The sequence below is a fragment of the Sturnus vulgaris genome, chromosome 8 (genome assembly GCF_052056855.1).
Source record: "Sturnus vulgaris isolate bStuVul1 chromosome 8, bStuVul1.hap1, whole genome shotgun sequence".
Taxonomy (NCBI): domain Eukaryota; kingdom Metazoa; phylum Chordata; class Aves; order Passeriformes; family Sturnidae; genus Sturnus; species Sturnus vulgaris.
The window spans coordinates 4,079,465-4,107,413 of NC_142250.1; the positions used below are offsets into that span (position 1 = coordinate 4,079,465).

General features: G+C 46.8%; 1 protein-coding gene across 1 annotated transcript; it reads right to left on the reverse strand.

The window, feature by feature from the left end:
• On the reverse strand, positions 1–27,947 carry A1CF (APOBEC1 complementation factor). The gene is made up of 12 exons (XM_014882281.2): positions 27,832–27,947; positions 21,916–22,059; positions 19,339–19,473; positions 19,006–19,136; positions 17,412–17,650; positions 14,392–14,556; positions 11,128–11,225; positions 10,054–10,324; positions 8,505–8,689; positions 5,619–5,755; positions 4,702–4,835; positions 1–2,320 (listed from the first exon to the last, which is right to left on the reverse strand). Exons 2-12 carry the CDS (start codon positions 22,012–22,014, stop codon positions 2,169–2,171), a joined length of 1,746 nt encoding a protein of 581 aa, XP_014737767.1. The 5' UTR covers positions 22,015–22,059; positions 27,832–27,947; the 3' UTR covers positions 1–2,168.
• Positions 27,948–27,949: the final 2 nt, after the last annotated feature.

The window sequence follows — 27,949 nt, forward strand, 5'->3', positions numbered from 1 at the left end:
TTAAAAAGTTTTAATGATATTTCAAAGTCCAGTGAATGTCCTCGGATTACTCTAAAATCACAGAGTTGCTTCACAGAATTTAGTCCTGGTTCTAATTTGTAATGGATGATTAAGATGCCATTTTCCCCTTCATTCCCTTTAAACATACATGATTGTCCTCCAGTAAATGGAAATTGTGATTTTTCACTACACTTCACAGTGTTAAAACTCTATACAAACCTTGTACTACTCGTACAAAAATAAGTGCTTCATGCACACATTTTTAATACTGCTTCTTGCCCTTTGCTTTGACATCTTTCTGAACTTATATAAATAGCTGAAAAAGCAGACTGAACATGGAAAGTGAGAAACACTTCCTGCCAACGGTTTGAGAGACTCTCCTGGCTATGTTCCTCGTTGGCAAACACCACTTAAAGACAGACACAGAAGAGAAAAAAAAAGCCACGAAATCCGTAACACTCTTGGTTATTTGGCCCTCTGTGACCAGGTTTGTCCTTGGCTGCGAAGCCAAACGTGGCCAGCAGCAGCCACAGAGGGCTTGTAATACCTTTAGGGTCACCCTAACGAGCTACTTTATAAATAGGAGGGGTCTAACAGGACCTCAGACTGTGCAGCTCATGGGGTTTGTTCCATTCTGGGGGAAACTGAGTCAGAAGAGGAAAGCAACACTTGGCTCCTGCAGTCACCACCTTGTCACAGACCCTTGTGCTTGGCACAGCTTGGGGGATGCACAGGAAAAGCTCCCCTTGGAATGGCTTCTGCTCTGGGGGATGCACAGCAAAAGCTCCCCTTGGAATGGCTTCTGCTCTGCCACATTACAGCATCTGAAACAGGTGAAAAATCTGGGGCCAGATCTGCTGGGTGTTCATCAACCCAGTCGTAAATTCTTACTCCCAAAAGGGTTTTTTTTGGTCCTGGACTGAATTAATTCAAGTTTTCTTAGTGTGCATCACTGTGCAGGATTTATGATACAGGATTAATGTGTTTGCTGTAGTTATCCAGCACTGGATTCCCTCCCGTATCTCCATAGCATCACTACTCCTGCCTCGATCCCATGGCAAAAATCAATGGATAATGCCCCTGCTGTGCACCAAAGGATGCTCCCAGCATCCCCAAAGGATTCACACACAGCACCAGCTCTGGTGCTCTCCAAAATTAGAGGTGCCTTTATTGTTGGCATGAACCCTCTTCCAATAAATTAATTTGTGCTGGAATCAGAGCAGGCAGCAGCCTTGATACAATGTGTAAAGGCAGGCAGGGCTCTTTCCAACCTGGGAAAATGTTCTTTGGATATAATTTTATTCCTGTCGAGGTGTCTGCTATTACTAGGCCATGGCTGTGAGCTCTCATGCTCTAATTAAGTCGAGAATTGGCCTTAATGAATAGCACTTTTCTGCTCCTCAGGCTTAAAAGTTTCCCTGTTTTTCAGTGAATGTGCCATTCTATGGGAAGCACACAAAAATTTTTGGATCTGGCTGGGAGGGAGCAAAGCAAGAGGGAAAACTCTGCTGAATTCTTGTGCCCTGCTTTAAAAATAAAATTAGCATGGAAACCTGTTAAAATTAGCCTCTTGGGCTGGGCAAAAATGTGTAGGAAAAATGACTTTTTGCCTTGGCTAAGAAGAATTTCGAAGAGCCTTGAGATGCCCTGTGCTGGTGGCACAGGGGGATCCGGGTCAGGGAGAGGCAAATCCACGTGGCCAAGGGGAACCTCTGCTCTGCTTGGCCTGGGAAACTTCGGGGTGGATGCAGGAGAATTCCTGGTGCACGGAGGGGTTTGCTGGGCAATCTCATCCTTTTCCAGTCCCTGTCACAATAGCCACGGGACCAACTGTTTTCAGCACAGGTTGTTGCTTGTAAACACACACACAATAGGTGTATAAATATATATACATATAAAAATATAGATATACACCTGAGAACCTCTCATTTCCTGGGCTGAGATTTTGCTTTCTAGTGTGAAAATCCGATTTTTCACTATTTTTAAAAATTCCTCCTTTCCTCCCCCCCTTAACATCCGGATACAAAGCTAAAGACCTACAAGACTGAAACTCCAACTAAAATGAACCTTGGGCCACAGATTAGCTTGAAATCATGAGGGTGTTGAATTACCAGACTGAGATTGTTTTTCTTTTCCTTTCTGCCTGTGCTGGGTTGGAGGGAATTGGGTTAAAAGGCTCCGTAGCCGTCGCTCCGTGCGGCGACAGCGAAGGCAGGATAGGCTTCGTAGGTGGCATACGTGGCCAAATCTTGTCCCATTGTCACTGCTTGCTTCAGCTGAGTGGCTGTGACAGTGGCAGCTGCGTTAGCAATGGTGTACCCTGAAGGAGGAAAAGAAGGAAAGCCCCTGGATTAATGAAAACCCATTCAAAACTCACCATTGCCCGTTAGGTTTTGATGGGATGACTTTCAGCGGGGAACGACTTGGGCAGCAGTGAATAATGGGAATAATGTTAGTGGGAATAATTGTTAGTGGGAATAATGTAAATACATTCATAGGAAAATGAAAGCATTTCCTCACTCATGATTTGCTAAGCACAGTGCTGGAAAAACACCCATCTCCGTTGAATATTTTTTTCTCAGGTTTTGATTATTTCTGAGCTAATGGTGCTCTGGACAACTCCCTCCCATATGGCATGAGGAGGGCAAGGAAACAACCTAAAATAGGGGAAATTTGGGCAGGATTCTTGGAGAAAATCGAGTTCTGATTCCTTCATAGCCAAAATACAGACAGTTCAGGACAGCCATGGTAGGGGAACTCCCTCAATGCAACAGCAGGGAGAAAATATTTAGGAGATGGGATTTTTTTTGTTTTTTTTCCATTGGTTTCTAATGGAAAATGTGGTTTCAACACTTCCAAATTTTCCATGGGAAGATGTAAGCATTGTTATTTGAGAATGAATCACTGGGAAAACAACATCATTTGGGGCTGGCTCCTCTGAAGGCAAGGCATAGGCAGCTTGTCAACCAGACCACAGTATTTTGTTGTAAAAGAATCAGGAGTTAAGACAAGTCTAAATTTGGGAAGAGCAGCTGGGGAATCCATCCGATCTGCTGGACCAGCTGTGCTGCCAACATACATCTCCCAGGATCCTGTCAGACCAGGTGGGCAATGGGATCAACTCAAGGTCAGCCAGAGCCAAGGTGCTCTTGGTGGGGGAATGGGAATATTGGGCAACAGGAAGCACTCACTGGAGGTGTCACTTTGGGGAAAAACATGAGGAATTCCTTACAGTTTGAATATTGTGGCTCTCCAGAATATTTTCTCTGCACCAGCAAAGCCAGGTGCAACATCTCAAGCAGGGATTGAGAAATCTGGGACTTAAGGCACATCTGCTGCCCTTGGGAGAGAAATGAGCTGCGAGCTGGGCATGGCCTGAGCTGAGCTTTAGCAAGCCCTGATCCAGGACCGGTGTGCGCTGCAAGCAGCAACTTCAGTCCATGTCCATTTGCCAAGCTCCCGAGACAAATAAATAAGGGTGGATGAAAGAAAAGGAGAGATGCTAATTAAGCAGTAAGTGGGGGCTGGATTCAATAAAGAGCCCATTTGGTTTCCACGCTGCGGAAGCTGCACAAGCCCAGACAAATTGATTTTTCTGTGGCTTTTGCGGACTCCTGTGGCAGGAAGCCGGATAGATGTTTTTGTTTCTTCTTTTTCTTTTTTTTTTTTTTTTTTTTTTAATCCATCCTTGAGATACTCCAAACAACTCAGTAGTACTGACTAATGCATTCCTCATGTGCAGCTTGGCATGTGGTGCTGCTTCTCCATCAGAACTACCGTCATGCTGGAGAGCACAGCAAATGTAATTCCTGTGTTTTCCATAATTTCCCAGGCTGTTTTGGGCAGCTGCAAGAGCTATTGAGTACGAATTCTCAAACTGGGAGAAAAAGCTTCCATGGGGGTGTGAGAGCTGGGATCGGATCCAAACTCTGATGGTTGCATCATTTCTTTGGCAAATGAAATCCTGAGTGCTGGTTCACAAGGAACTGGGGGCTCTGAATTCATCAGCCATGTGTCCTTGCAGGGAGGATGGTCTCCTCCATCCTGGTGACATCAGGGCCAGGGAGGGGGCTCATCCCAGATGTGGCACCAGGGACCCCAGCTTTGCATCCTGCATCATCTCTTGGGCTCCCAACTGAAGGAGGCATTCACAAACTGGGAGGAGTGGAGGGGATGTGTGGATGTTGGGATTCTCTGCCCTTGGTCACTGCTCCAACTCCCCTGGACATGGTCCCAGCTGTGGCATTGATGTGAGCAGTCTGGGTTGGAGCAGAGCCCCCCACCCCAGTGCCCCCAGCCTGAGTTGCTCTGGGGTATGGACACAGAAATTTGGGCAGTCCTGGGATAGAGATAAAATTGTTTATAGGCATTAAACTGGCACAGGGTGCCCAGAGCAGCTGTGGCTGCCCCTGGATCCCTGGAAGTGTCCAGGGCCAGGTTGGACAGGGCTTGGAGCAGCCTGGGATGGTGGAAGATGTCCCTGCCCGTGGCAGGGGGCAGAATTATGCGATCTTTAGGGTCCCTTCCAATCCAAAGCAGCCTGGAATTCTCTGATAAAGATGCCAGACACACAAGTAACATGAGCCACTGGGGGGGAGCACAACCAGGCCAGTCCTCAGTGGCCAAAACCTGCTTCATTCTTCACACCCACAGGGAAAAACGACATTCCAGGAGCCTTTTGCTGTACAGACATGGCCATACCTGGAAAAGCTGGCGCTGCAGGAGGCACCTCTGCCCCCTCCACGGGGATGCCCAGGGTCTGCAGGGTGTACTCTGCCGCGTAGGTCTTGGCCTCGTCGATGTAGGCGCTGAGCTTGGGCGGTGTGAAAGGGTGTCTGCGGGGACAGCACAAACTTAGCTGGGCTTGCATTCCCCCAGGGCTCTCCTGAGAGATGCTGTGATGCCCTCAGAGCTGGCACCACCCCACAGAGCAAATGGAAGCACGGCTTCCCCGTGCTGGTGCATTAGCAGAGCTGCTCTCCTCCGAGCGCTCCGGTCCCTCGCTGAGGTTATCGACCCTGCTCTCATGCCGGACACAACGTCCTTGCAGAGTTTGTTGTGCTTTTTCCATTAAAAAAAAAAACCAAACCAAACAAACAAAACCCCAAAAAAACCTCAAAAAACCCTGCTGCATTTTTTCTTTACAATACCCAGTCTGGGTTTTTCTTTACAATACACAGCAAACTGTGATTTAGGTCAGAAATGTTTAGAATCATATTTGGAGCTGAAATATCAGCACGACTCCTTTCATTTCCCCACAAGAGCTATCGTTTGCTTTCTTTTTGTACAAAAAAAGCACCTTTTTGCCTGATTATGTCTGGCTTTCTGTAATGTTTGCACCAGCAGAGAGAGCACCAAGCATGGCAGACAGCAGTTAATTATACTTTCTGGATGTTTTTCTCCTTGTATTTTTTAAAGTATTTTTATATATCATTATATAAGCATATATGACACATAAATATACATCTAATAAATATTCTAAAATGTATTTAACAAATATTTTTTAAAATAAAAGGAAACGGAGACCTGTGTGCTTGGGACTTTGAGGACAGCTGTTAGGTGAAATATAATTTAAAAAATAAAGCCTGAGCCTCAGAAACCTTCCACTAATGACGTACATGGTGGGGTTCTGGCTGGCAAGGGCAGGGATGGTGATTTTGTAGAGGAAGAGCTGTCTTTGATCCTGGCCAATGGCAGAGTGGAGCTGGTACACAGGCTGTCCCCAGTTGTTTTTCTGGCAGATTTCTTCTAAGATCTAGAAGGAAAAAAAAAAAAAACCAACCTGCATTTTTGCTGGGGTTAATTACTGTGCAGAAGCCTCCTCGCCTAGCTCCAGCCCTTGTGCTGAGCAGCTGCCTTCCCTCAAAGGGTTTTCTGGGAGTCCTAAGCTTCCTCAAATCTTAGCAAAAAACACAAAATAAACAGCAGACAGAATACTGCACTCACCTTGAAGTGTAAGAGTCATCTAAATGCTTTATACTTTAAGATCTGTTTAATTCCTGAAATTATTCCCTGTTCAGTTAGGCATCTGATCCTTTTGCTGGTTAGATTATTTCAGTGTGGTTTTCTTTGAATTCTCCTCAGAAGCTCTGTCTCACTTCTGTTTCAGAGGACTAAAGAAACTCGGGTTGCATTCATCTTCACTGCTCTGCTGCCTCCCTGGTTTAGCGGGTTACAGAGCACGAGAAGTCCAAATAGGCTTCTTTTTTTAAAAAAAATAAAAAATGTTTCCCTCCAATTAATTCCACGGGCTTCAGCAGGCAATTGCAGCTTTTGAAATGCTGAACCACGTTGCCCTCTGCCTTGCCACAGCTGGTCCCCTGGTAATTGGGAACTGCTGTCCAGAAACACTCCTGCTTTGGCTTGGGATTTGAGGGTTTATAACCCTCTGGCTGTGTGCTGTCCCAGCTGGCTTTGGTCACCTTCCATTAAACCAAGTTGCTCTGACCTGGCCTTGAGCATTTCCAGGGATGGAGCAGCCACAGATTCTCTGAAAAATCTGTGCCAGAGCTTCACCCCTATCACAGCCGAGAATTTCCTCCCTATATCCCATCTATTCCTGCCCCCTGGCAGTGGAAAGCCATTCCCTGTCACTCCAGGCCCTTGTAAAGTCTTTCTCCATCTTTCTTGCAGCTCCTTCAGGCACTGGAAGGCCACAATTAGGTCACTCTGAGGTCTCGCTGTGGTTACCTCATTTACAGCTTACATTTGAATGGATGTAAAACTAAAAGATAAAATTTAAACCCCACTGCTGCTTTTAATTTTGTCACCACAGCTCCAGCTGAAGTTTAGTGTCTTCCAGTGTAAAATGCTTCATTACATAGTTCAAGTTTCAATTGCAATAGTTCATTTTTTCACTGTGGCAATTCTTATTCCCTGCTGTCCCGACGCCTTTATATGTCGGTTTTATAAAAATGAATTTCACCTGCCCTAAGGCCCTGCAGAACCATTCCAGGGATTTCACACCTCTAGTGGAAGGTGCCCCTGTGCATGGCATGAGTTGGTAGTAGTTGAGCTTTAAGGTCCCTTCCAACCCAAACCATTCTCTGATTCTGTGATTTGCTGACAAAATAGAGTAAGAGGACTTTTTCAGGAGGGAAAAAATCCCACCGGCCATTTTTCTGGGAGAAAACAAGGATGTTTTCATAAAATTTGGCAAACTGGAGGCTGTGGTAATGGAAGTGTTAAAAGGCAAAGACATGCTGCAAAATTCAGGGTGAAGTTGGTTTCTTCTGTTGCTCTGCCCAATATAAGGGGAAAACAGTTCCTGTCAGAGCTGGACATTCAGAAACTCAGGGAATTTATTCTGGATTTCTCCTCAGCCCTCACCCATCCATCTGCATCAAAACGTACAAAAAAACCAAAAAAAATCCAAATCAAAAGCCCCCCTGGGCCGGCAGAGTTTCTGTGCTAGGCTGGGTTATGTCAACACTTCTTTTACCATAAATGATTTGAAAATGCACTTTATTTTTCTATACATGTGCACTGCTCCCCGGTTGTGGGAAATGGATTTGTAGGGAGTTCTTAGGGCCTGAGAGAAGGCTCACACAGTATGCATCTGTATGCAAACTTGGAGATAAGAAATGCTGACTTAGAAATGCCATGGAATAGGACAGATATTGTTGAGAGAGAAACGGAGCTAGGAAGAATTTTCAAAGGACGGCCTTGCAAATAACACTAGATACTTTGGAGAACTAGAACTATGAAAGATGCATTGTAGTAGAACCCATGAGGGGTGATTTTAGATGATTGGCTTCAAGGCATTTTACAGCATGATGTGACAAATGCTGATAGGTCAAGAAACGCTTATAATGCATTGTAATTAGGAAATAGTTGGCTTCTGATTGTGATGGTGTGAATTATAACATCTGTATTGTCTCACCCTTCATATGAGACTGAAAATGGAATAGAAGTTTTTTAAAAAGCCTCTCAGTTGCCCCATTTCTGGGTCAGAAAAGGGCAAAACCCGACAAATTGGTGCCCCGTAATGTAAAGCAAATAACACAACAAATAACTGTCCAACTTATCAAAAAGTCCAAAAATAATTTTTAAAGTACCACTATTTGATATACATTTGATATACATTTAAAAATAATAACTTTTAAAGTACCACTATTTGATATACATTTGATATACATTTAAAAATAATAACTTTTAAAGTACCACTATTTGATGATACATAAATCATCCCTGGTGAAGCCCCAGGTGATGCATTTTATGTACCAAACCCACCGTGGGTGGGAATTCCTTGACCCGCGGTGCTTTTATGGCGCAACAGCCAGACCCTGACACTCACAATGATCTTAAAAATCTTCTCCAACCCCAACCATTCCATGATTGCATGACAGTGGGCAAGGCAGGCGGATTTGCAGGATGCAGCTGGCGCTGCTCATTTCTCAGTGTTTTTTGGGACACGGGAATGGATTTATTTACACAGACTGGACGAGGGGCCTGCTTTCCCAGCACAACCCTTGGGATATGGACGCTCTCCTTGGGGCACGTACCTGGGGGGCGAGTTTGATCCCTTGGGGCTTTAGGGTGATGTGGTTCATGGGGGTGAGCTCCATCCCTGGCAGGAGGTCGTAGAGCTTTTCCTCTCCCCTCTTGTCTCCCTTGAGGTGGTATCCGCGCCCCAGGCCCGGGAACGCCAGGTAGCCGCGGCCTCCCAGGCCTCGGACGCCCGCAGCCCCTACAGGTACATTCATGTAAATTTCTAGGAATGTAAGAAGGCATTAAACCGAATCAAATCACGGGAAGAAGGACCCTGATTCTTGCTGAAATGGAAAAGTTAGCCCCGTTTGCTGGGAGAGTTGGGAAGCAGGCGGGCAGGAAGTCCCACAGCCTGCTGGTGTGATAGCACAGGCTCAACACGGACACCCTTTCTTGGATAGCTGAGGGGTTTTGGGGAAAAACTGCTTCTTTCTGCCCATTTTTTCCATCTTCTCTGGTCAGTTTTGATTTCAGGACAGCTTTTTACCCAGCTTTGTAGCTGGAGGGCAGAGCGGGAGCAGCTGGCATCTTTTGTTACCCACCAGCGTAATTTCACCTTGAAGAATTCACAGCTTACACAATTTTATCCCTCTATGAACAAAAATCCTTTTTGTTTTGTCCCATTGCACTTCCATTTTTTTTCTCAGGGAACCCTGCTTGGGAGTCTGGGGAGACCACGAGGCAAGTTATCACATCTGCTCCTTTCCCAGTGCAACCCTCATAGGAGCTGGTTCACCTGTGTGGGGAAGAACTTGAGGAACAAGGGGTATTCCTGCTGCCCTGTCTCCTTCCCGGTAAAGGGACAAAAATTGGCCATTGTGATCCTTGCCAGGCCTACCAGGGTGCCACACAGGGTCCCAGCCTGCTGTGGGACTCGGCTTGGAGACACAAGGCATCATCTTCGGAAGGAAGATCATATGACAGAGTTATTTCTTTGCTAGCCCCAAACTTTTGTCCCAGCTGACCATACGATGTCTGTATTGACATTTAATTTGGGGGTACCTAAGTGTGGGGATTTCGTTTGGATCATCCAAGAGTTTTCAGAAATACTCTCCTTTATCCATAGATTGAATTGATTGAACTAATTATTATTAAGTTAACAATCCCCCAAAAGGGGGCCTCCACCTCCCAGAGCACAGAATGGCTTGTTTGATTCCCTACCCTGCACCAGGGCAATGTGACTTCGTGGAAGAACTCCGTGGCTTTGGGTCAGAAAACACCCAGGACTGCTAAAATTTACAGGACTGGTAAAATTTTCCCAGCAACTTTCAAAGCAAAGAGGAAACATAGCAGTGGTGGTGGCTGGGAAAGGAAAAGTGTTTTATCTGGTCTTCCTTGCTGGAGCAAAACCAGGAGGATTCATGGATTATTTGCCCTGGACCGAGGGCAATCTAGAAGTCCCTTCCAGGAAAGCAGTTATGTTTTTCATCTGGAAGATGCCTTTGGGAATGACAGAGCCTAAACGCTGTGTTTTCCATCCCTTTCTGAGCGGGATTGGCAAAGCCAACTCCACGGGCACGCGTGCGGGGAGCAGCTGCCCCATGCCCGGAGGAGAGGAATTACCTCGGACGGAGGGCGGCCGGAGGATGCTCCTGCTGCCGAGCCCCTTGGCGGCCGGGAAGTGCAGGTTGGGAATGGCCGCGTAGGCCTGGGGTGCGTAGAAGACCGGGGCGCCCAGGTAGGCGGCGGCGGGGTCGTACAGGTGGCCCAGCGTGTAGGTGTAGTCGCCCTGCAGCACCGGCGCCCTGCCGCCCGTGCCACGCGTGTACCTCACGTAGCTGTCCTTGTCCACCGGCTTGGCCAGCGTCACCTCGATGGGGGACCCGTCCAGAACCTTCATGGTGGGGAGAGAGCAGGAACAAGCACGGGGGGGAATGGGCCAAAGTGCCTCCACCTATGGAGGAACGGCCCCACCTCCTAACAGGATGGGAAGGTGGAGGAAACCACCCCAAAAAAGGCCTGGACCTCCCTCACACGGGGCTGGCTGGGTGAAGGCTTAACCTGAGAGCACCCAAAGCCTTTGAAAGGCCTCGCTTCCCTGCAAAGCAGCCGGCGAGATTCCGTGTGCTCCCGTGGAGAACAGCAGTGGAACTAAAAATAGGAGCGGGGTTAACACCTCTTTGGGAACAGCTCCGGCTTTGCAGTGAATTACATGCAGTGCAAGAAGGGCTAAATTCAGCAGCCTCCTGGCAAATCCGCATCTGAATTTGGAGCAGATGTTTGGGCTGACCTCGTTTGTCCCAGTTTGCCATTCACACGCTGCCCTGCCAGTGTTTTTGTTGGCAGTCTGGAACAAGGATGTGAGTGTGAGCCAGGGGGGATCGTAACCCCTCCTTTCCTAGTTCTTCTTTCAGCTTTTCCTGTGGTTTTTTTTTTTTTTTTTTTTTTTTTTTTAAATTTTTTTTCATCTGAGCAGTGAGCTAGAGCCGGGCAAACACAGCACAAACACAAGGAGCCAAAATGAATCGTTTGTGTACAACAGAGCTGCTGAAAAACAAATTCAGGACTATAAAAGCAACCAGCAAAGAGAAAATTGGGATAACACCTCCAGGAGGGTTTTGGAGCTAATAAAGCAGGTGGCTTTGTATAATATTCTGCACCCTAAGCCCCACGAATTAACATTTACAGCAGCTTTACCTTCCCATTCAAGGCTTTCATGGCCTCCACTGCGTGTTCTCTTTTATTAAAGTGCACAAAAGCATAGTCTCTAATTTTCTTTACTCTCTCCACTGCACCTGTGGAAAACATTGGAATATAAGTGGGAAGTGGGGATTAGTTAGAAAACAGAGATCTGAAAGAGTGGTTCTGTCAATTATGAGCCCCTGGAGAGCAAAGGCTGAGCAAGGGTAGAAGAACAAGAGGTCAGTGTCCCCTCACCTCTTTGGGTGCATATTCCACAGGAAAATCGATATATAATGATTGTAGTATTTTAAGGCAAACTAGAAGGTTTGGGGATCAGACACCAGTAAGACTCCCATTCAACTGGAGCAGTTTTCTCCTGTCCAAACCATTTTGTTGGACATTACCTTTGGTCTTGTGCCTCCCTTCTGTGACAGACCTCGCACCATGCCCATGTGATCCCCATCTCCCTGCTTTTGTACGTGCATTGGAGGTAGTTTCAGCAAAGTTGGTGCCTTTGCCATAAAACAAGGAGGTTTTTCTCCTTGACAACCAGCCCAGGATGTTCAGGAAGAATGAGCAGCCAGCCCTGCCCAGGACAGAGCAGCCCGGGGCACTGGGATGAGCTGGGACTGATGGGGCAGCTGATCTCTCCCAAAAAACAGCCTCTCCCTAGGAAACAGCCTTTCCCGTGGCAGTGGGGCTTCCCTGGATGCCCCAATTCACCTGGACACGGCCCCAGTCAGGCTCTGCAGCTGAGAGTTGGCCCTCTCGGGATTAGGCTTGGGCTGGAGAATCTTTCTTCCAGCCTGAATCTTTCCTACATTCAATTTATCCGAAGTAATTCAAATGTAAATGACTTCTTGTTCTTCTTTTCTAAGTCCATCCCCCACAATTTTCCCTTTCCCTTGTCAGCTGCTCTGCTGCCAGGCACTCATACTCTGCACTGAGGAGTCTGTCTCCAAAATAACCCCACCAGTCCTGTTCCCCACGGCCATTTCTTTAATTCCTCATCTTCTCTGCTCCTGTGGCTTGGAAAGCACATCAGCCAGACCGGCCTCCTGTAAAACCCCCAAAATATCCTTTGGAAACATGGCTAAGGAATGCTGAGCAACTCTTCTGTTAGCTTCTTACCTCCTAAAGCTGAACAGGTGCACAGGGAAATATCGTATTGCCACAAAAAGCACTTACTTAGAAAAATTCAGGAGGAAACTAATTTCTTTGGTGTTCAGGGGGAGTCATTAGGAGCTGCAGAGGGCTAAATGAGCCTGTCCCAGCCTACAGCCCAAGCAGGCTGCACATCTTGGAATGAACACAGGGATGGTAAAATAGCACTTTGTGTCCTTCTGGGATTTATTGTAGTTACATGCTTATGCTTTATTTTTTGCAAGTGGAAGCTTTAATGAACTCGCTGTGTTTTGAATATCCCCCTTCTGCCTCCCAGAGAAAATTCCAGGACACCAATCCTGAGGCAAAAATTCTGCTCTTCCCTGCTTCTGCCTCTGCTGGGCCAAGCAATGTGATACCCACCCTTGGGTCAGTTCCATGGAGAGCTCATCCATGGGACATTAAAGAGGGAGCATTGTCCCTCCAGCACATTGGGACAGCAAATTCTTCCTGCTGGAAACTCTACCAGGCAGGAGGAATTTCGCTGGGATTCCTAAGGAGCAAGGGCAGGGCTTTTCAGAGAGACAGCTTTACAGAAGTCACCAGGCTGTGAATTTGGCACAGATTTAAAGGGTACTACTTGTATTATATCCCAACTTGAGGAGCACAAGCAGCATTCCTGGTCCTGTCCGTGGAGCCCTTAGAGATGTGGCAATTGCTGTGTCATGGGGACCTCTGGATCATTTTTTATTGGATGACTTGTTGATGTCAAAACAGCTTCTTAATGCCCTGGATCCAAGGTAATTTCAGCTAAGAAGTGCTGAAATGTGGCTCAATGAGTGAGGCAGCAGGGCAATGAATCATTTCAGATCTTTGCTGCCTTTTTTGATCTCACTATAACTTAAACTGCATTTTCTCTCCCCAAAGCTGGAAGTTTTGCTGCTCTAATGCATCCACTCCTGATTTTAGCCACCAAAATAAAAGCTGTCTATTAAAAAAAAAAAATCCAACATGAACGCTGAAATGATAAAAGGAAAATGAAAGATGGTGCAGAACTTCTGTTGTTATAGTGGAAAACTTCTTAGGAGCAAAGCAGATGACTGTTACCAAAGTGTCAAAAGGCCACAAATGTGTTTCTGGGGAGTGTGAGCTTGTTCAAAGCTCGGGAGCAAAACTGGGTAAATAAAAGAAAGAAACAGTTCAGAGAGATGGAAAACATAAATTTAACTCAGGGGTAAAATGGGGTCTGCAAAAGCTTGATGGTGGCTAAAAGTATGAGCCAGAAATGCTGGAAGGACACAAGGAAAACTCATGAAGACCTTTGCACTGCAGCCTAGTCCAGAAAAAGGCATGCACAGAGCAGAAATGAGAAGTTAGAGGAAGAAAAATGAAGCTCTGAAGCGTATTTTAAAAAATTTATAGAAGGAAGCTAACAGGAGCGAGATGAAAGGAGATTTCACTTTGCCAAGCATCAGTTCCTAATGCCTAATGGACTGTGTGGCTTGCAGAGCTGCAGAAATGGGTTATTTTTACTTTGTTGGTTTTGGGTGGAATTTCCTAAAGCTGGAGCAACTCAGAAGTAAAATCTCCTTTGAAAGCCAGCAGGATTTTTATTCCCAACTAATCTCCCTGCTTTTCTTGAAAAATCTCACCCTAAGTGCATGTAAGATACGCCACAAAGGAATATTGAATTAAATGGAAAGCACTAATTATTCACCAATTTACACCAGGACTGGGGGGGATGTATGAAAATGAGTTCAGCATTTAGATAGATCAGATAAAAAGGAATTGTATTAAAACACTCTATTTTTAGCACCATCCCCTGCCACAGAAGAATGCTGAAGTCACCCAGCTGCTGCACCAACTCTTTTTAAGAAAGACTAAATGATTCCAAAACGTTTTGATGACACAGGGCATCCCCATGCAGCATTTTGGGTCCCTTCCAGTTGCCAATCATCCTCCTTCGTGGTGGCTGTAGCTGGGAATTAAGCAGCCCTTAATGGGATGGCATTTTGGGTGGGAACCTTCGGCCTCATGACAATTATTGTGGTATTTCACATGAACGTTTCAACAGCAGAAAACCAACTATTTTTATCTCTCGTGGCATTTTAGGAACGCAGAAATATTTCCATTTGCAGCACTTGTTTAGGAGGCACTGCACCAGCGGGTTCCTACCTGGTTTGATGCTGTTGAACTCCTTCTCTATGGTCTCCTCGGTGGTGGAGAGCATGAGGTTCCTCACGTAGAGGATTTTCACTGAGGACATGGTGTCCTCATCCACCTCCACCTCTGGCTCTGCCCAGTCCACGGCGATGGGGTGTCCCCACAGCTGGATCCTTCCTTTAAGGGAACGGGCATGGTCAGTGCTGGGGGGCTTTTGCCTCCTCTCACTTCTGCTCACGCTCTATTTCACAACAGAGCAGGCCAAATTCTACAGACACGACCAAAAAAAAAAGCCTAAAAGCCTCCCTAGCTCAAAGCACCGCTGCTGCATCAGCTCCCTCCCAAAAGCAGATGGTCACACTCAGAATGGCCCCCTGCAAATACCTTTGGAGCCTCCACAGCTGAGAGAAGTGAAAATATGGAATAATTCACTTGAAGCTTGCATTTCCTGGAGTGCTCCCTAAAGGGAAGTATTTTAATGCACTTACAAAAATCCCTTTTGGCTGGCAAAGTTTCATTCCCTCAATACCAGAGCAGGGATTCTGAAGTCCCAACGGAATGGGATGAAACAGTAAAAACAAGGAAATCTCTGTGTGTGTGTTTGATTTCATTTGGGTGAAGCTGCAGCAGAAGAAAGGAGGGACACAAAAATCCCAATGCCTAAAACAGGGTGTGGATGTGGAGGACAAACCCAGGGGCTCTGTGTACACTGGACTGAGCTGATGAGGGGCAGGGAAGAAAAAGAGCAAATAAATCACATTGCTGAATGCTGACGATGCAGTTGGGTTGGTGTCCCCACTCCTCGAGGCTCAGCTCCAGATTCAAAGGCACCTGATGGTGAGACTTTCACTGAACTCGAGGGGAATGTTCAGAAGTCCGTATTTCTTTCTGTCTGCATGCATGTGTATTACTAAGGTTGCCATTTTAGATTTGTCATTAAATTTTGGTTGTCGGATTCATTGTTCTGTTGCTCTTATAGAAAATTCTATTGACTTGTTCTTGAGGTGTTAAATCGCTCAATTTATCAATAACTGCTAGTGTTGATTAGATAATATTATTAATAATAACCTATTATTAGATATTGTTATGAATAATAAACCGTTTAGACCTAAATTGTTGAGCCAGGCTGAGATTGGCAAAGGGGGTTATTCTGCCAGGACTCAACCCTTGGAATCCTTTACTTTTTCCCTCCTCACCCTTTTGCCTCCCTGGTCTCCACATGAATCATTCTAGGTTGCTTTAATCTGACATTTCTTTGCCTGCTTTATCTGTACAGCAAGTAATAGAGTCACCCTTGCCATCAAACCGTGTTGTGCCTTCACAAATTTATATTAAACCTTCTTTTGCCCAGACCTTGCTGGTGATTCTTTAAGTGACCTAAACCACACATTTGAAACTGAGGGGACAAAGAAAATCCTGCAAAACACTCTTTGCCAGATCTAAAAACCCATTGAAGAAGGGGTGGGAGCTCCAAAATGAGAGGGTGAGGATAGAATCCGAAGTGTAAATGATCAAACTAAATGGAAAGGTGCTGTTGCCTTGGAATCCCTTGTGAATGAGCTGGGATTTGTGGAGCTGCTCTTCAGCTTTCAGCACTGCACACATCTGAGCTGCCAGTGACCAGGGATAAAGACAGGGCTGCTCATGGTTTTGTGCCCCTTTCTGAATTGCTGTTTTCAGTTCAAGGGTGGAAATAATGAACTGGTTCCCTTGAAGCAAGGAGCTAAGCTTGGTGCCTCTTGCTGAAAACCAGTCTATCTCTACCCTCTTGTTTTGCCAGAGACAGGTCAACATCTTAATTTTTTTGTAAAAACTCTTCATTTTTGAGCACTTTCTCTACAGAGGTCCCTCAAAGAGAAACGAGGCTCAGTTTAAAGGAAGCATCTGATAATGATATTCAATCTCACATCAGCTGGAGACACATTCAGCTGTGGCTTGAAACTTTTTTCCAGTTCCTGCCGTATGCTTGAAATTTCAGAAGACTCTGGCTCCTGCTCAGGCCTTTGGAATTCCCTAAATTGTTTACTGAGATGTCCCTAAACTGGAAATCCCTCATGCATTGCACATGTCTGCTCAGGGCTCTGAGTTCCTTCCATCCATCTTGCTGTCTTTGCTCAGGATTTCAAGCGCTCTGTTTGCTCCTGCCTTCCTTTTCCACATAAAAACTATGGGAAAGTCGTGCTGAAGCACAGAGTGTGCTCCCACCATCAGGGAGATGCTTAAACTGAAGAAAAAAATGCAGACTAAAAGGAAAAATTGTCAGTGTTGACATATCTCCCAATAGAAAAGCAAATTCATTGCTTAAAATCAGGCTCATTTTTTTACACAATAAGAAAAAAAAAGAATTTAAGTGACACAAGGTATCTCACGTATAAAACAGGTGAAAGAAGACTGGTGGTTATGAATAAATCTTAAATCCCAATGTTTGTTGGATGCTTTCACTAGCCAGTGAACTGTGTTCAACAAAGCAGTGCAGGAGCATAAGAAAGCAAGAGAAAATTGGTGAAATCCCTGCAAATTCACTTAATGCTAAGTGAGTTCTTCACCTAATACCTGCTAAACCTCTCTCTCCTTCACAATGGTGTTTGGCTGTCTCCCAGTGCTGAATTTCATAGATTTACTCTAAAGCAATTCCTCATTCCAAGTTTTTTTGCCAAAATATCGATTTTCAGTCCATGCTCCAGCCTGAATCTGCTCTGGGATGCTTTCCTGAGTGATTCTCCCTGAGAGGCCCTATTTTATGTTTAACCCAAGACAAGCACAGGACCAAGCAGAGCTACGTGGATGCACACAGCTAAATCCATCTGGCTGGATTTTTAATAAACCCAGGCTCTTGAAGGATGACCACGGATCATCAGCAGGCAGGAGCTGCAGTGAATCCCACACCCCGTGGTGTGCTGGGGGATCTCAAGGCTCTGGGTGTCTCCAGCAGAAAACTGCTGCCTGAGGGCAGAAAACCCAGTTCACTTCCTCGGATTCCTGGGTCCCCTGGCGATGTCACCACATGGTGACCCCTCCCCATCCCTGCTCACCTGGGAGCAGCTTCCTCCTGGCCATGGCTGCTGCTCGGTGGCTCTCGTACTCCACGAAAGCAAAGCCCCTGTTTTTGGTTTTGTCGGCTGCACTGGGGTAGACGATGACATCCACGACGCCATCCGTGACCTTCTTCATCTCTGCCAGGATTTCCTCCCTCTTCTTGGTTTTGGGGATGCCCCCCACGAACAGGCGGCAGTTGTCCACGCTGGCACAGACCCCCAGGAGTCTCCCGTTCCTGAAACAGCAGAGCTGCTTTGTCAGGAGTCAAAAATGCAGTCTGTCAGTCAGCAGTCAGGAGCCAAGAGAGGGGAAGGTTAAAGCAAAGCCCATCTTCTGTCCCAAAACACAAGGCCAAACACAAGGCTTTGGTGTCAGCTGTTCTTTGGGATATTCCAGTGGCATTGCTCAGTGCAAAAGCTGCCACTCTGCTAAATCTGATATCAAAGTCAGGCAGCACAGCTGAAATGAAGGATTTGAGAGAGAAACCAAAGCCAAATGTTGCTTTTCCTACTTGAGATTCTCCCTTTTCCTGCCAGCAGGCAGCTGCACTCCCCAGCCCAGGTCCCTGTGTTGTCACCAGTGGCTTGTGGCTTCCCACTCACTTCACGACTGAGGTTTTGGGGGAAGAAAATCCCTTGTCATGGAGTGGCACCATTTGAGGACTCACCAATCCCAACTTCCGCGCAGATCCCAAAATAAAAACTTTCTTTGTTCACCTCTTTGGGGTCAAAGTATCTCTTACAGGCCTGGAGACGGGCAAAACTTCTTTAGAGGAGTCTTTGGAACCAGGGAAGGAAGTGGAGGTGGATGAAGCCTGATCCCTAAGACCTTCCAACCTCTGCTGCAAATGACAACTCCAAGGCCTCTGCGTGCCTTGATCTGCTCAAAGTCGTTCACAACCTTTTTTTTTTTTTTTTTTTTAATTCAAAAAGTCATACAGCTGCCAGCGTGGTTTATCCCAAAAGGTTTTTAAGCAAAGGCATCAACCCATCCCACTTTGAACTGGCAAAAAACATTTAGTGTGGTTGAAATCCAACCAACACGTATTGATGGGCCCATCTGTTGTTGATTTCTGGGTGTTTTGTTCCCAATTTTTAGTCACAAACACAAGAGTTTTTTCTGTTCCTTTCTATTAGGAGATGCCACTGTTGTGCCAATTGATTTCCATTCTATTTCACCATTTTTTTGCAATTACTCCATCTCCCAGAACAGATCTGCACAATCTGTCATGAGGGAGACTGAATAGAATAAATCAACAACAAACAACCTGAGGGGAACACAATAAACAGCGCTGGTTAGGGGAAAGTTAATTTGATCCAAAGCACAACATTTTTTCCTAATGTTCTGATAGAATTTTTTTTTTATTATGATTATTATTTTGGGGTTTTTTTTGGTGAGAAAGAAATTTCCTGTGAAAGATATTGGCTTTAATGAGCAGTTACTGCACAGGGAGACAGGAGAAGATTTCCCTTCAAAACACAGGGATCTAAATAACCTTGCTCTGGGCTGCCAGGAAAAATATCCCTCACATGCCAAAACAGACCGATAGATATGATTTAAAGTTGCTTTGAAGATGTTTGTCCCGCTTACCTGATTTCATAATTATTGAGTGTCTTTATTGCATTCTTGGCCTCCTGTTTATTGGAGAAGGTCACAAAGGCATAGCCCCTGTTGTTGCCATTGAAGTCCATCATCATCCTCATCTCATAGATTTTGCCAATCTGCCAAATGAGAGAGATTTGTCAGCAAGGTGGGAGTGGTTAAAAACGACTGGAATTTTAAAGCCCACCCAGTTCCAGTTCCATGGGCAGGGACACCTTCCATGGACCAGACTGCTCCAAGTCCTGCCCAGCCAGGCCTTGGAATCAGCCCTGAAATGCAGCTCTGACCATCAGTAACTGATCAGCTGCCATCAGGCCTCACCTTTTCACAGAGGGGGATAAGTTCATCCTCAAAGAGGTCTCGGGGCAGTTTCCCAATGAAGATCTCACAGCCCCTCTCTGGTGGAGGGCCATCCCAGCCCGGTGGTGGTCCCCCATATTTCCTCTGCCCATTTTCCTGCCGTGGAGGAAAAGAAAAGAAAGGTTCAGCTATCGATTTTTAAATGTGGATCAAACCAAGCCCGTCTCTGGGAATGACCCTTGAGGCAGACACCCTCCTTCCCTTCAGCTCCTCACAGATTCAGCAGGGACAACGCAGTGTCCTGCTGCCAAGGCTGGGATGCTTCCAAAGTCCGAGTGCAGACAGTCAGGTAACCCCCTGGAAAATGGAAATCCTCTTGGCTCTGGTAGGGGAATCTCCATGGGCTGTGTGTTAGTTGTGGGCTGGGTAATGGAACACTTGCAAAATCTATAATTTGTCTTGATTTTCATCCAGTCTGAGGATGTCACCTGTCCACCCAGGAGGTCCTTCTGGCAGACAGAAAATCTTGGCCCCAAATAATATTCCAAGATGTGATGGCCAGTCAGTATTTCCTTTTTGGTCTCTTTTTGCTAGATGAGTGTGTCTCTGTTCTCCTCTCCTATTTTTAATCATATCTCCTTCCTTCCTTCCTTCCTTCCTTCCTTCCTTCCTTCCTTCCTTCCTTCCTTCCTTCCTTCCTTCCTTCCTTCCTTCCTTCCTTCCTTCCTTCCTTCCTTCCTTCCTTCCTTCCTTCCTTCCTTCCTTCCTTCCTTCCTTCCTTCCTTCCTTCCTTCCTTCCTTCCTTCCTTCCTTCCTTCCTTCCTTCCTTCCTTCCTTCCTTCCTTCCTTCCTTCCTTCCTTCCTTCCTTCCTTCCTTCCTTCCTTCCTTCCTTCCTTCCTTCCTTCCTTCCTTCCTTCCTTCCTTCCTTCCTTCCTTCCCTCCCTCCCTCCCTCCCTCCCTCCCTCCTCTGATTCCCTGCTCCTGCGGGAGCTGGAGCTCCAGTAATTTTTCCATTTTTGGCTGCCTGACCTTTTTTTAAAGTCACTTCCCATTCTGGGATTATTCCAGGAAAGCGAATGCCTTGTACAGCTGATTTAAGAGGAACATAAACAAACAGAGAAATTTCCTTACAAGAAAACAGAAAGATACCACGAACCCTTTTCATTTTCTCAAGCCTAGAACAGGCCCTGAATTGTCCATTCTCATTCCTGTTTTTCCAATGTTTTCAGCAGTGATGGAGTCCCGGGGACATCTGATTTTATGTCTGAGCTGGTGTGTGAGGGGGGCACAGCAAGAAATAAACCCTTTCCTCAATTTGCAGTGGCTTTGTTTGTGGCTGGAAGGCAGCACCTCAACAAACCCTTCTTGATAAGGTGCCTGGAGGGAAAGAGGACATCAGCCACTTGCCAAAGATGAATGACCCAGGTGTGCACTCAGGAAGAAGATGTTTGGCTGCACCCACAGGCAGGCTGGAAGAAAAATCCCTAAGGTACAGGGAAATTAGGAGAGGGGGGAGAAAAGAGAAAAGGATAAAATAGCAAGGTTGGAATGGACAGTGAAAGGAGAGAGAAGAGCAAGAAGATGTTGAAGTGTGTGGGGGATTGGGAGCTGAAATCTGTGCTTTAGGAGTGATCTTTGCCAGATGTGACAGCAGGAAAACTGAACACCAGGATAATTCCAAGGCCAGGTTGGACAGGGCTTGGATTAGCCTGGGCCAGTGGAAGGTGTCCCTGCCCCTGGCATGGGGCTGGAACGAAATGGGGTTTAAGGAACCTCCCAACTCCTATGATAGCAAGAAAGCCACAGTAAATCTAAGAGATACAGAAGCCCCTTATCTTATGGGTCAGGTAGAGCAGAAAGGCTCCTCAAGGGCACCAAACGCACCTCCTGGCCTGGTCCTGGAATGTGAATCTCAGGTTGTGCTTGGGGCTGTTTTGGCCTCTAGTGCCATGCAAAACAAGGCAAAGTTCAAGGTCTCCACCTGCCTAAAATCCAGTGTTACCAGTTCCTTTTCCCAGGATGCAAGGCCGGTTGTGGCTGTGCCCAGTGCTTTCCAAGGCTGAGCTTGTTTTGGTCGTGGTAGCCAAGAAAAGCTTTCTCAGGTGGGTTTGAATGCCATGGCCAGGCTCCACCTGCCCTAACCAGGGGAGGTTTGGATCTTGGAGACCTTGAAGCCTAAACTGGAAGCAAACCTTGGAGCAGGTGAGGCACCTGCCTACCATGTACCTGTGCAAGGATCTGCACAAAAGGTGATGTGCTGGACTCCCCACCTCATCCCTCTTCTGAAACTTTGCTCTGTGGGGTTTTCTTTGGTTTTGAGGCATCAATCCCGACCTTTCCCAACATCTAGCAGTGCTCAGGGCTGTCTTTCCCCCACCTTTATTGTAATTTCCCATCAAGCAAGGAATTCCTTGAGGAGCAAGCTCCTGCTTTGGGAAGGACAACGTAGTGATGGTCAGCAGGGATGTGAGAGAGAAAACAGAGCAAAAAGGGACGAGCAAGGAGTGATTCAGGAGCATGGATTCGCTGCTCACGCCCCCAGTGAAGCTTCAGGATGAAGCTGGATGCTACAAAAGGATGTGACTGTGAATTCCTACCTGGATCAAATTATATCCCGTTCGCTGAATTAACGCACGGAGGGCGGCTTCTTTCTGTGTGCCGGTCAATCCATCCCCGGATTTGTGATTTGATTCCATTGGGAGTGATTATCAGCAAAAAATCAGGTTAATTAGGGGTGCTCACTGCAATCAAATTTAAGATAAATTAAATCAATTAATACAGCTGGGAGGAGAAAGTCCACCCTCTTGAGAAAGTTTACAGGGGTCACTCTTGCTAAATCAGTTATTTTGGAGATAAAACCAAAACAGAACAGCAGAGACCATGGAAAAAAGCAGAAATATCCTCCTTGCTGAATGGAAATAAATAGCATTTAAACCCACAGTCAGATCCTGGGGAGATGCAGAGCGAATTTGTAGCCTTTTGGTGGTGTCTCAGGAGGAAAAAATATGTAAGTGCCTAATTCTGCACAGAGTACACAACAATGAGTCCTTCAGGCCAAGTGTGATGCTGACACTGGGAAGGCAACCTTGTACCAGCCATGTCCAGTACTCTGTGAGAAACAGGACCTAGCTCCAAATTTGGCCTACACTTATTTTTGAAATTAAAGAACTTCAGATCTTAGCTCGGGGCTGGAACAACCTTGGGTTCAGACATTTTGATTCAGAGCTGCAATTTTTGGTCATGGCTGATTCAGGATTTTTTGTTTTGGTTTGGGCTGAAAACATCATAAAACTGAAATCTGAATCTTACTTGGGCTACACCCTGGGAAAGGGACATTTACAACATGCATTCAGTGCTGGTGATTCCCTGTTTTCACTGAATGCTGAGCTTTGAGCTTGTCCAGAATCCATTTATGTGCTCCAGGCATAAAAACAGGGTCTGTAGGTGCAAGGCTGAGCTTGAAGCCTCAGGCTGTTGCTGAACAGCAGCCAGAGCAAACCCAGTTCCCTCCTCAGGTCCTTGTAGCCAGAGCTGGGGGCCAGTGGGACCAAGGACTCCATGCAGGAAAATGCTAAATTGTGTCATTCTAACATGATTGTTATTGCTTAAAACTTCATTTTATCGTAGAAAGGTGGAGATAAGGAAAGGTGGTGCCTCCCAGGCTTGGCTGGAGAGCAAACAGGGCCAAAAGGGGCTGGGAGGGAATGGTGATGGGGATGAGGCACCCTGGGGTGGGATGGTGGTGGGGATGCTGGGCAGAAGGGAAATCCAGAGCAGTAGGAAGGTGGAAGGAAGGTGTAGTGCTGTGCCTGCACCCTGAGCTACTGCCAGATTTTCGGGAGGAGACCCTAAACCATCCCCTTGTACTGCAGTCCCTTGGTGCACATAAGGTGAGCATTGCACGTAAAGAAATGCAGGTAAAGAAGTGCAGGTAAAGAAGTGCAATCTATCTGGTTACAGCCGATTTTCTGAGCATGTCATGATTCTGCAGGAATAACAGAAAAAGCCTTTTTCCAGGACCCAGCTTTCTCCTTTTTATCAGCTGTTTTTGTGGTTCACTGAGGGAGGAGCCAAGGCTTGGGGCTGCCCACTTTGTCTTTGGCCATCACCTGCCCTGTGCTCCTATGCCTTTGTGCCCTGGAAGTCTAAAACAACTGCTTTCAATTTAAATTGGATTATTCGCAGCACCAAAAATGGGGCACGAGCCCAGGTATTTGGAGGATCTCAGTCTCGTGTCACTTGGGCTCTGCCACACCGAGATCCAGAGACTGTGACTCAAACACTTGCAAGTAGTTATTTAATGCAGAGGTCGGTGAGGCTCTTCTGATTTTATTTTATTTTTTCCCCGTGCTCCCAGGTTCTCCAGTGTTTTAATTACTACCAACTTGCAGGGGCTGGGACATGGATTATCCAGTGAAACAGCTCTCTCCTGTCTCTAATTCCCAAATGAGTGTTTTCTGCAGCAGTTACTGGTTTGTTTTGCCCTTCTGAGGGCAGCAACAAAACCCTGTCGATATTTGTGGTGTCTGTGCCTGCTGCCTCCTCCGGAGCTGGCGTTCAGCAGGCACGGGGCAGGATTAGCACACTGCTGTGCAAAAACCACTTGGAGCCTTTCCCAGGCTGCTGCAGAAAGAGAAAGTGAGCGTTCAAAAAAAAAAAAAAAAGAAAGAAAGAAAGAAAAAAAACCCAGTTAAAATCCAGATAGGTTTTGCAGCCTCCCCTGCCTGGGCAGAGACACCCCATACCCACCCTATAGGGGAAAATAGGGGAAAACTGCCACACTGCAAATCTGGCCCCTTATATTCTGCTTTTGGAGCATCCTGGTTTCATCAGGGAATTGAGGGATCAAATTGCAGTTCTCGGTGGATTAGTGGGTGGGTGGACGGGTCTCTCTTAGCCCTTAGAGGTGGACTTGAGTGCTGCCAGGCTGGATGCTTGCAGGGCTGCTGCTCTGGGTGCACTTGCACGTGGATCCTTTAAGGCCACGCATCCTCTCCTGCAGGGAGGAGGGATTTCCAGGAAGGTCTCTCTCTCCCTCCCGGGGATGATTTCACGCTGAGCAGTGAGCACAAGCCTCGGGGCTGGATGGATGGGAACAGAGCATTCTCTGGCTGATGCCTTTCCAGCGGCAGCAATACCCTCTCTGCCTTCTGCCTTATTAGATAAGACAGCCGAGCTCTTCTGGGCTCTTCTCGTAAGGCATTCTGCAAAGATTTCAGGCTCTAGACCAGCATGTCTAGACACTGGTGCACTCCAGGATATGCTGAAGCAATCCACTCGGAATTAGGGAGCAAGAGCATTCAAGGTTGCAATGAAGTTTTAATCACAGCCTGCTGCAGAGCCCGGGGTGTTGGTAACAAAGATCTGGCTTTAATCTGTGTCTGGTGCTTCCACACATTCCTGCCTTTGGAGAAAGCCCAGCCTGACCCACGGAAACAACCCTGCCCCATGGAAGAGGTGCAGGATGTCCATCCTCAGGGATGCCCTGCCTCACCTGGGGCTGTGGAGCTGGTCCTGCTAGAAGTGGGGTCCAGCTGGAGACCCCCAGCCCCTGCAAGTGCCCATTCCTGATCCCAAAGGAATCTGCAAGGCCTCATTCCCAATTCCAAAGGAGGAATTGGCCAGGACTGGACTGCCCACTCAGGGTTGAACACACTCGTGGGCAGCTCAGTGCATCACCCAACTCTGAGCACTCAATTCACACCTGCTGATTACCAGCCCAATGTCATTCACAGGTGATTTATGAGCTAAAGAGCTTTCCCCCATCTGTGGGGTTTCTCTGGATGGAAACAGCAACCTCTCTTTTCTCTGAGGTATAAATCCCAGCACAGCAAATCCCAAGCCTAGGAAAACAGAGTTTTCACCCTGCAGTTTTCCAACCACTTCTCTCCCTCCTTCCTTCCTGCCTCCCTTGAGCCAAGGACATCTAAACGCTTTTTTTTTGGACAGGGCACTTTTCCACCTCTACCATCCAAGGGTCCATCTCATGGAATCACAGAATCACTTAAGCTGGAAAAGCCCTCTCAGATTATCGAGTCCAACCATCAACCCACCACCAAACCACGTCCCCAGGTGCCATACCCATGTGTCCATCAGTGCATCCAGACCATTTCCAGGATATTTATCACGGAGGGATATTTAATTTCTGAAACTTGTAGAATTCCAGCCCTTTCCCTGTATTGCAGGCACCAGCCCCAGCCCTTGCAGCAGTGTCAGTGTGCTGGGATTTTTTTTTTTTTTTACCTTAAGGGAGGAGAATTCCTGTCACTCAGAGGAAACACGATTACTTTCTCTACTTCTTTGTTCCCCGAGCCAGCAATCAATTAGCAAATCCACCCACCCTCACAGGGGAAAACCCCCCTTCCGTGGCTGCTGATGGAAAATGTGAATGACTGCAGCAAGTTCAGGCAGTGCTTTCAGCACTGCTTTAAAAAGAATCAACCCAGCCACACTTAATAGAAATAATAGTTCTGAAAGTCAACCAGTTTTGAGGATTTGCCCTTAAAATGGATTATCATTAACAAGGGCCACCACTCGAAAAAGAAAAGGGAAAAAAGGAGAGGGGGAAGTTGCATTTTGTTCAGAAGTTTAAATTGAAATTAATACCTTTGCAAGTGCAAATTATCCATATTTCCTATTTCATACTCATTTTTGATGAAATTTTGACAATAGCACCAACTTATCATGGTCAAGAAAAGAAAGGTTCTGCTTTTACCTTATATCAGAATATCACTGGGTCTGGTTTTATTCTCTCCACTCTCATTTATTTTAGGTTTCTGCTGAAATTCTGAAGTGCCAAGGCAAGAAAAGGTCCTTTTATATCTTGCAAGCCCACATCAAGAAACAAACCTGTTATGATACCACCTCTCCATGACTAACATGGCTCCCTCACACCTACTACAGCACATCCTCTGGCTTTGCTCCATCCATCCAGGAACAAGATGAACCCAGAAGCTTTTACCCCCAAAAACTGCAGAAAATTTTGCTTCACTCTTGGGTTATTTGGAAAAGGAGGAGTCTCTTTCCTCAGCCAAGGGATGTCTCCCACACTAGGATTTTTGCTGAGGAGGGATTTGAGGGCAGAGCCTGCCCCTGTGCAGCCTTTTTGGGGAGAGCTGGTTCCCAGTTCCATAAAGGAGATAACAAACCCATGTTTATCCCACAGGATCAATAGAGACCTGACTGTGCAGAGCCACTTGGACACATCTAATTAAGGCCATTTTGTTTGGTGTCCCCTCAGTGCAACTGCTCCTCCTGAAGAATAACAACCTTTGGAAAAACTGGGTAATGATATTCACTTTTTCCCTAAAAACCCAAAACCATTTTCCTCTAGGTTATCAACGTTTTGGGGATTTTTTCCCTCCCTCCAGGCTCCAAGCAATATATATTCCTTTCTATACATCCGTAAACACCAAGCATGCTTCATTTTCTTCCCCAAAACTTGTGCAGCCCTGTGAGCTGCCCCAGTTCCTCGCTGGGTTGACACACTGAGGGACGGAGTCCGATTGAGCAACGCAGCACGAGGCTCTCGTCCCTTGGCTTCCCAGGGTTGGGGGGGTTGTTTTCCAGCTCCAGTGGCTCCACACAAAGTGGGAATTCACAGACATTTGCAGGCAAACAGGGCAAACCCGGAGCTGCATGAACAACCTGCAGCACATGAGCCTGGAGAAAACATTTCATGGCTAATCCGGCAAATTTTTTTTGCTCGGCCTCTTTTGCTTGGGAATCAGCTTCTCCCTTTGGAATCTCTTTCCTCTTGGCCACGGCTTTTTCAGCTCTGTCACCAAATGCACACAAAGTACCCCCAAAAAGTCACTCTGTGATGCTGAGCCCAGCCTCCTTCCCTAGTGTTTAATTTGCATCCTCATGTGCTGGACGCTTTGAAACCATCCTTCCTTCCCTGCCTGCTCCCTCCCAAAACTCCTGTTCCACCGAGGGAAAGAGCTTGGGAGGAGCATTCTGTGCTGAGCAGAAACTGTCCCTGCTGGTTGGAAGGGATTAGGGGAAACTGAGGGGGTTTAGGAGCAGCTATTGCCTTCACCGGCGAGACTGATCTCGGGCAAAGAGAAGGAGGGACACCAAGTCGGCTGGAAAAATCTCTAATGATTAAGCCTCACAAAGTTGCGCTTTAACAAATCCAGAGCGAATTATGGCAGGGAAAATCCCTCCTCCCCCTCCGCCTTGTCTGGCCTCACTTTTCAGGCAAGGAGGTAAAGCAGAAAGCCCCCTCTTTTCATGGCTTTGCCAGGTAGAAACTGCACGGAGGAGCCCTTCTGTGCTCACCCTGCCCATCCCAAGCTCAACACCAGCGCTGTGGGGCCAGCCAGGGAGCCCCAGCTCCCCAGCCCAGCCCTGCTGGAGCGGGGCAGCTCCGGGCTGTGAGCCTGATGCTGGGGCACTGCTGGAGTGGGAGGCTCCCAATGGAGCTGCTCCTTCCCAACCCCACCACCAGCCCCGATTCCCACACCCCATCCCACACCCCCCAAACCTCCGAGCCACCAGCAGCCTCCTACCTGAGCAATTTCAGGGATAGCCCCCCAGGAAAGAGGGCTCCTTGCTTGTGGGCAGTTTGCGACGTGTCACTGCGGTTATTCCCTAATCATCATATCAAACTCCAAAGGTTCAGCAGCC

Excerpts from the sequence above, each read along its gene's own strand:
- A1CF (XM_014882281.2), bottom strand. The coding sequence starts at position 22,014 with ATGGAATCAAATCACAAATCCGGGGATGGATTGACCGGCACACAGAAA. Across the intron at positions 19,474-21,915 it reads CGGGATATAATTTGATCCAG|GAAAATGGGCAGAGGAAATA; the intron begins GTAGGAATTCAC and ends CCTCCACGGCAG. Across the intron at positions 11,226-14,391 it reads GTTCAACAGCATCAAACCAG|GTGCAGTGGAGAGAGTAAAG; the intron begins GTAGGAACCCGC and ends TGTTTTCCACAG.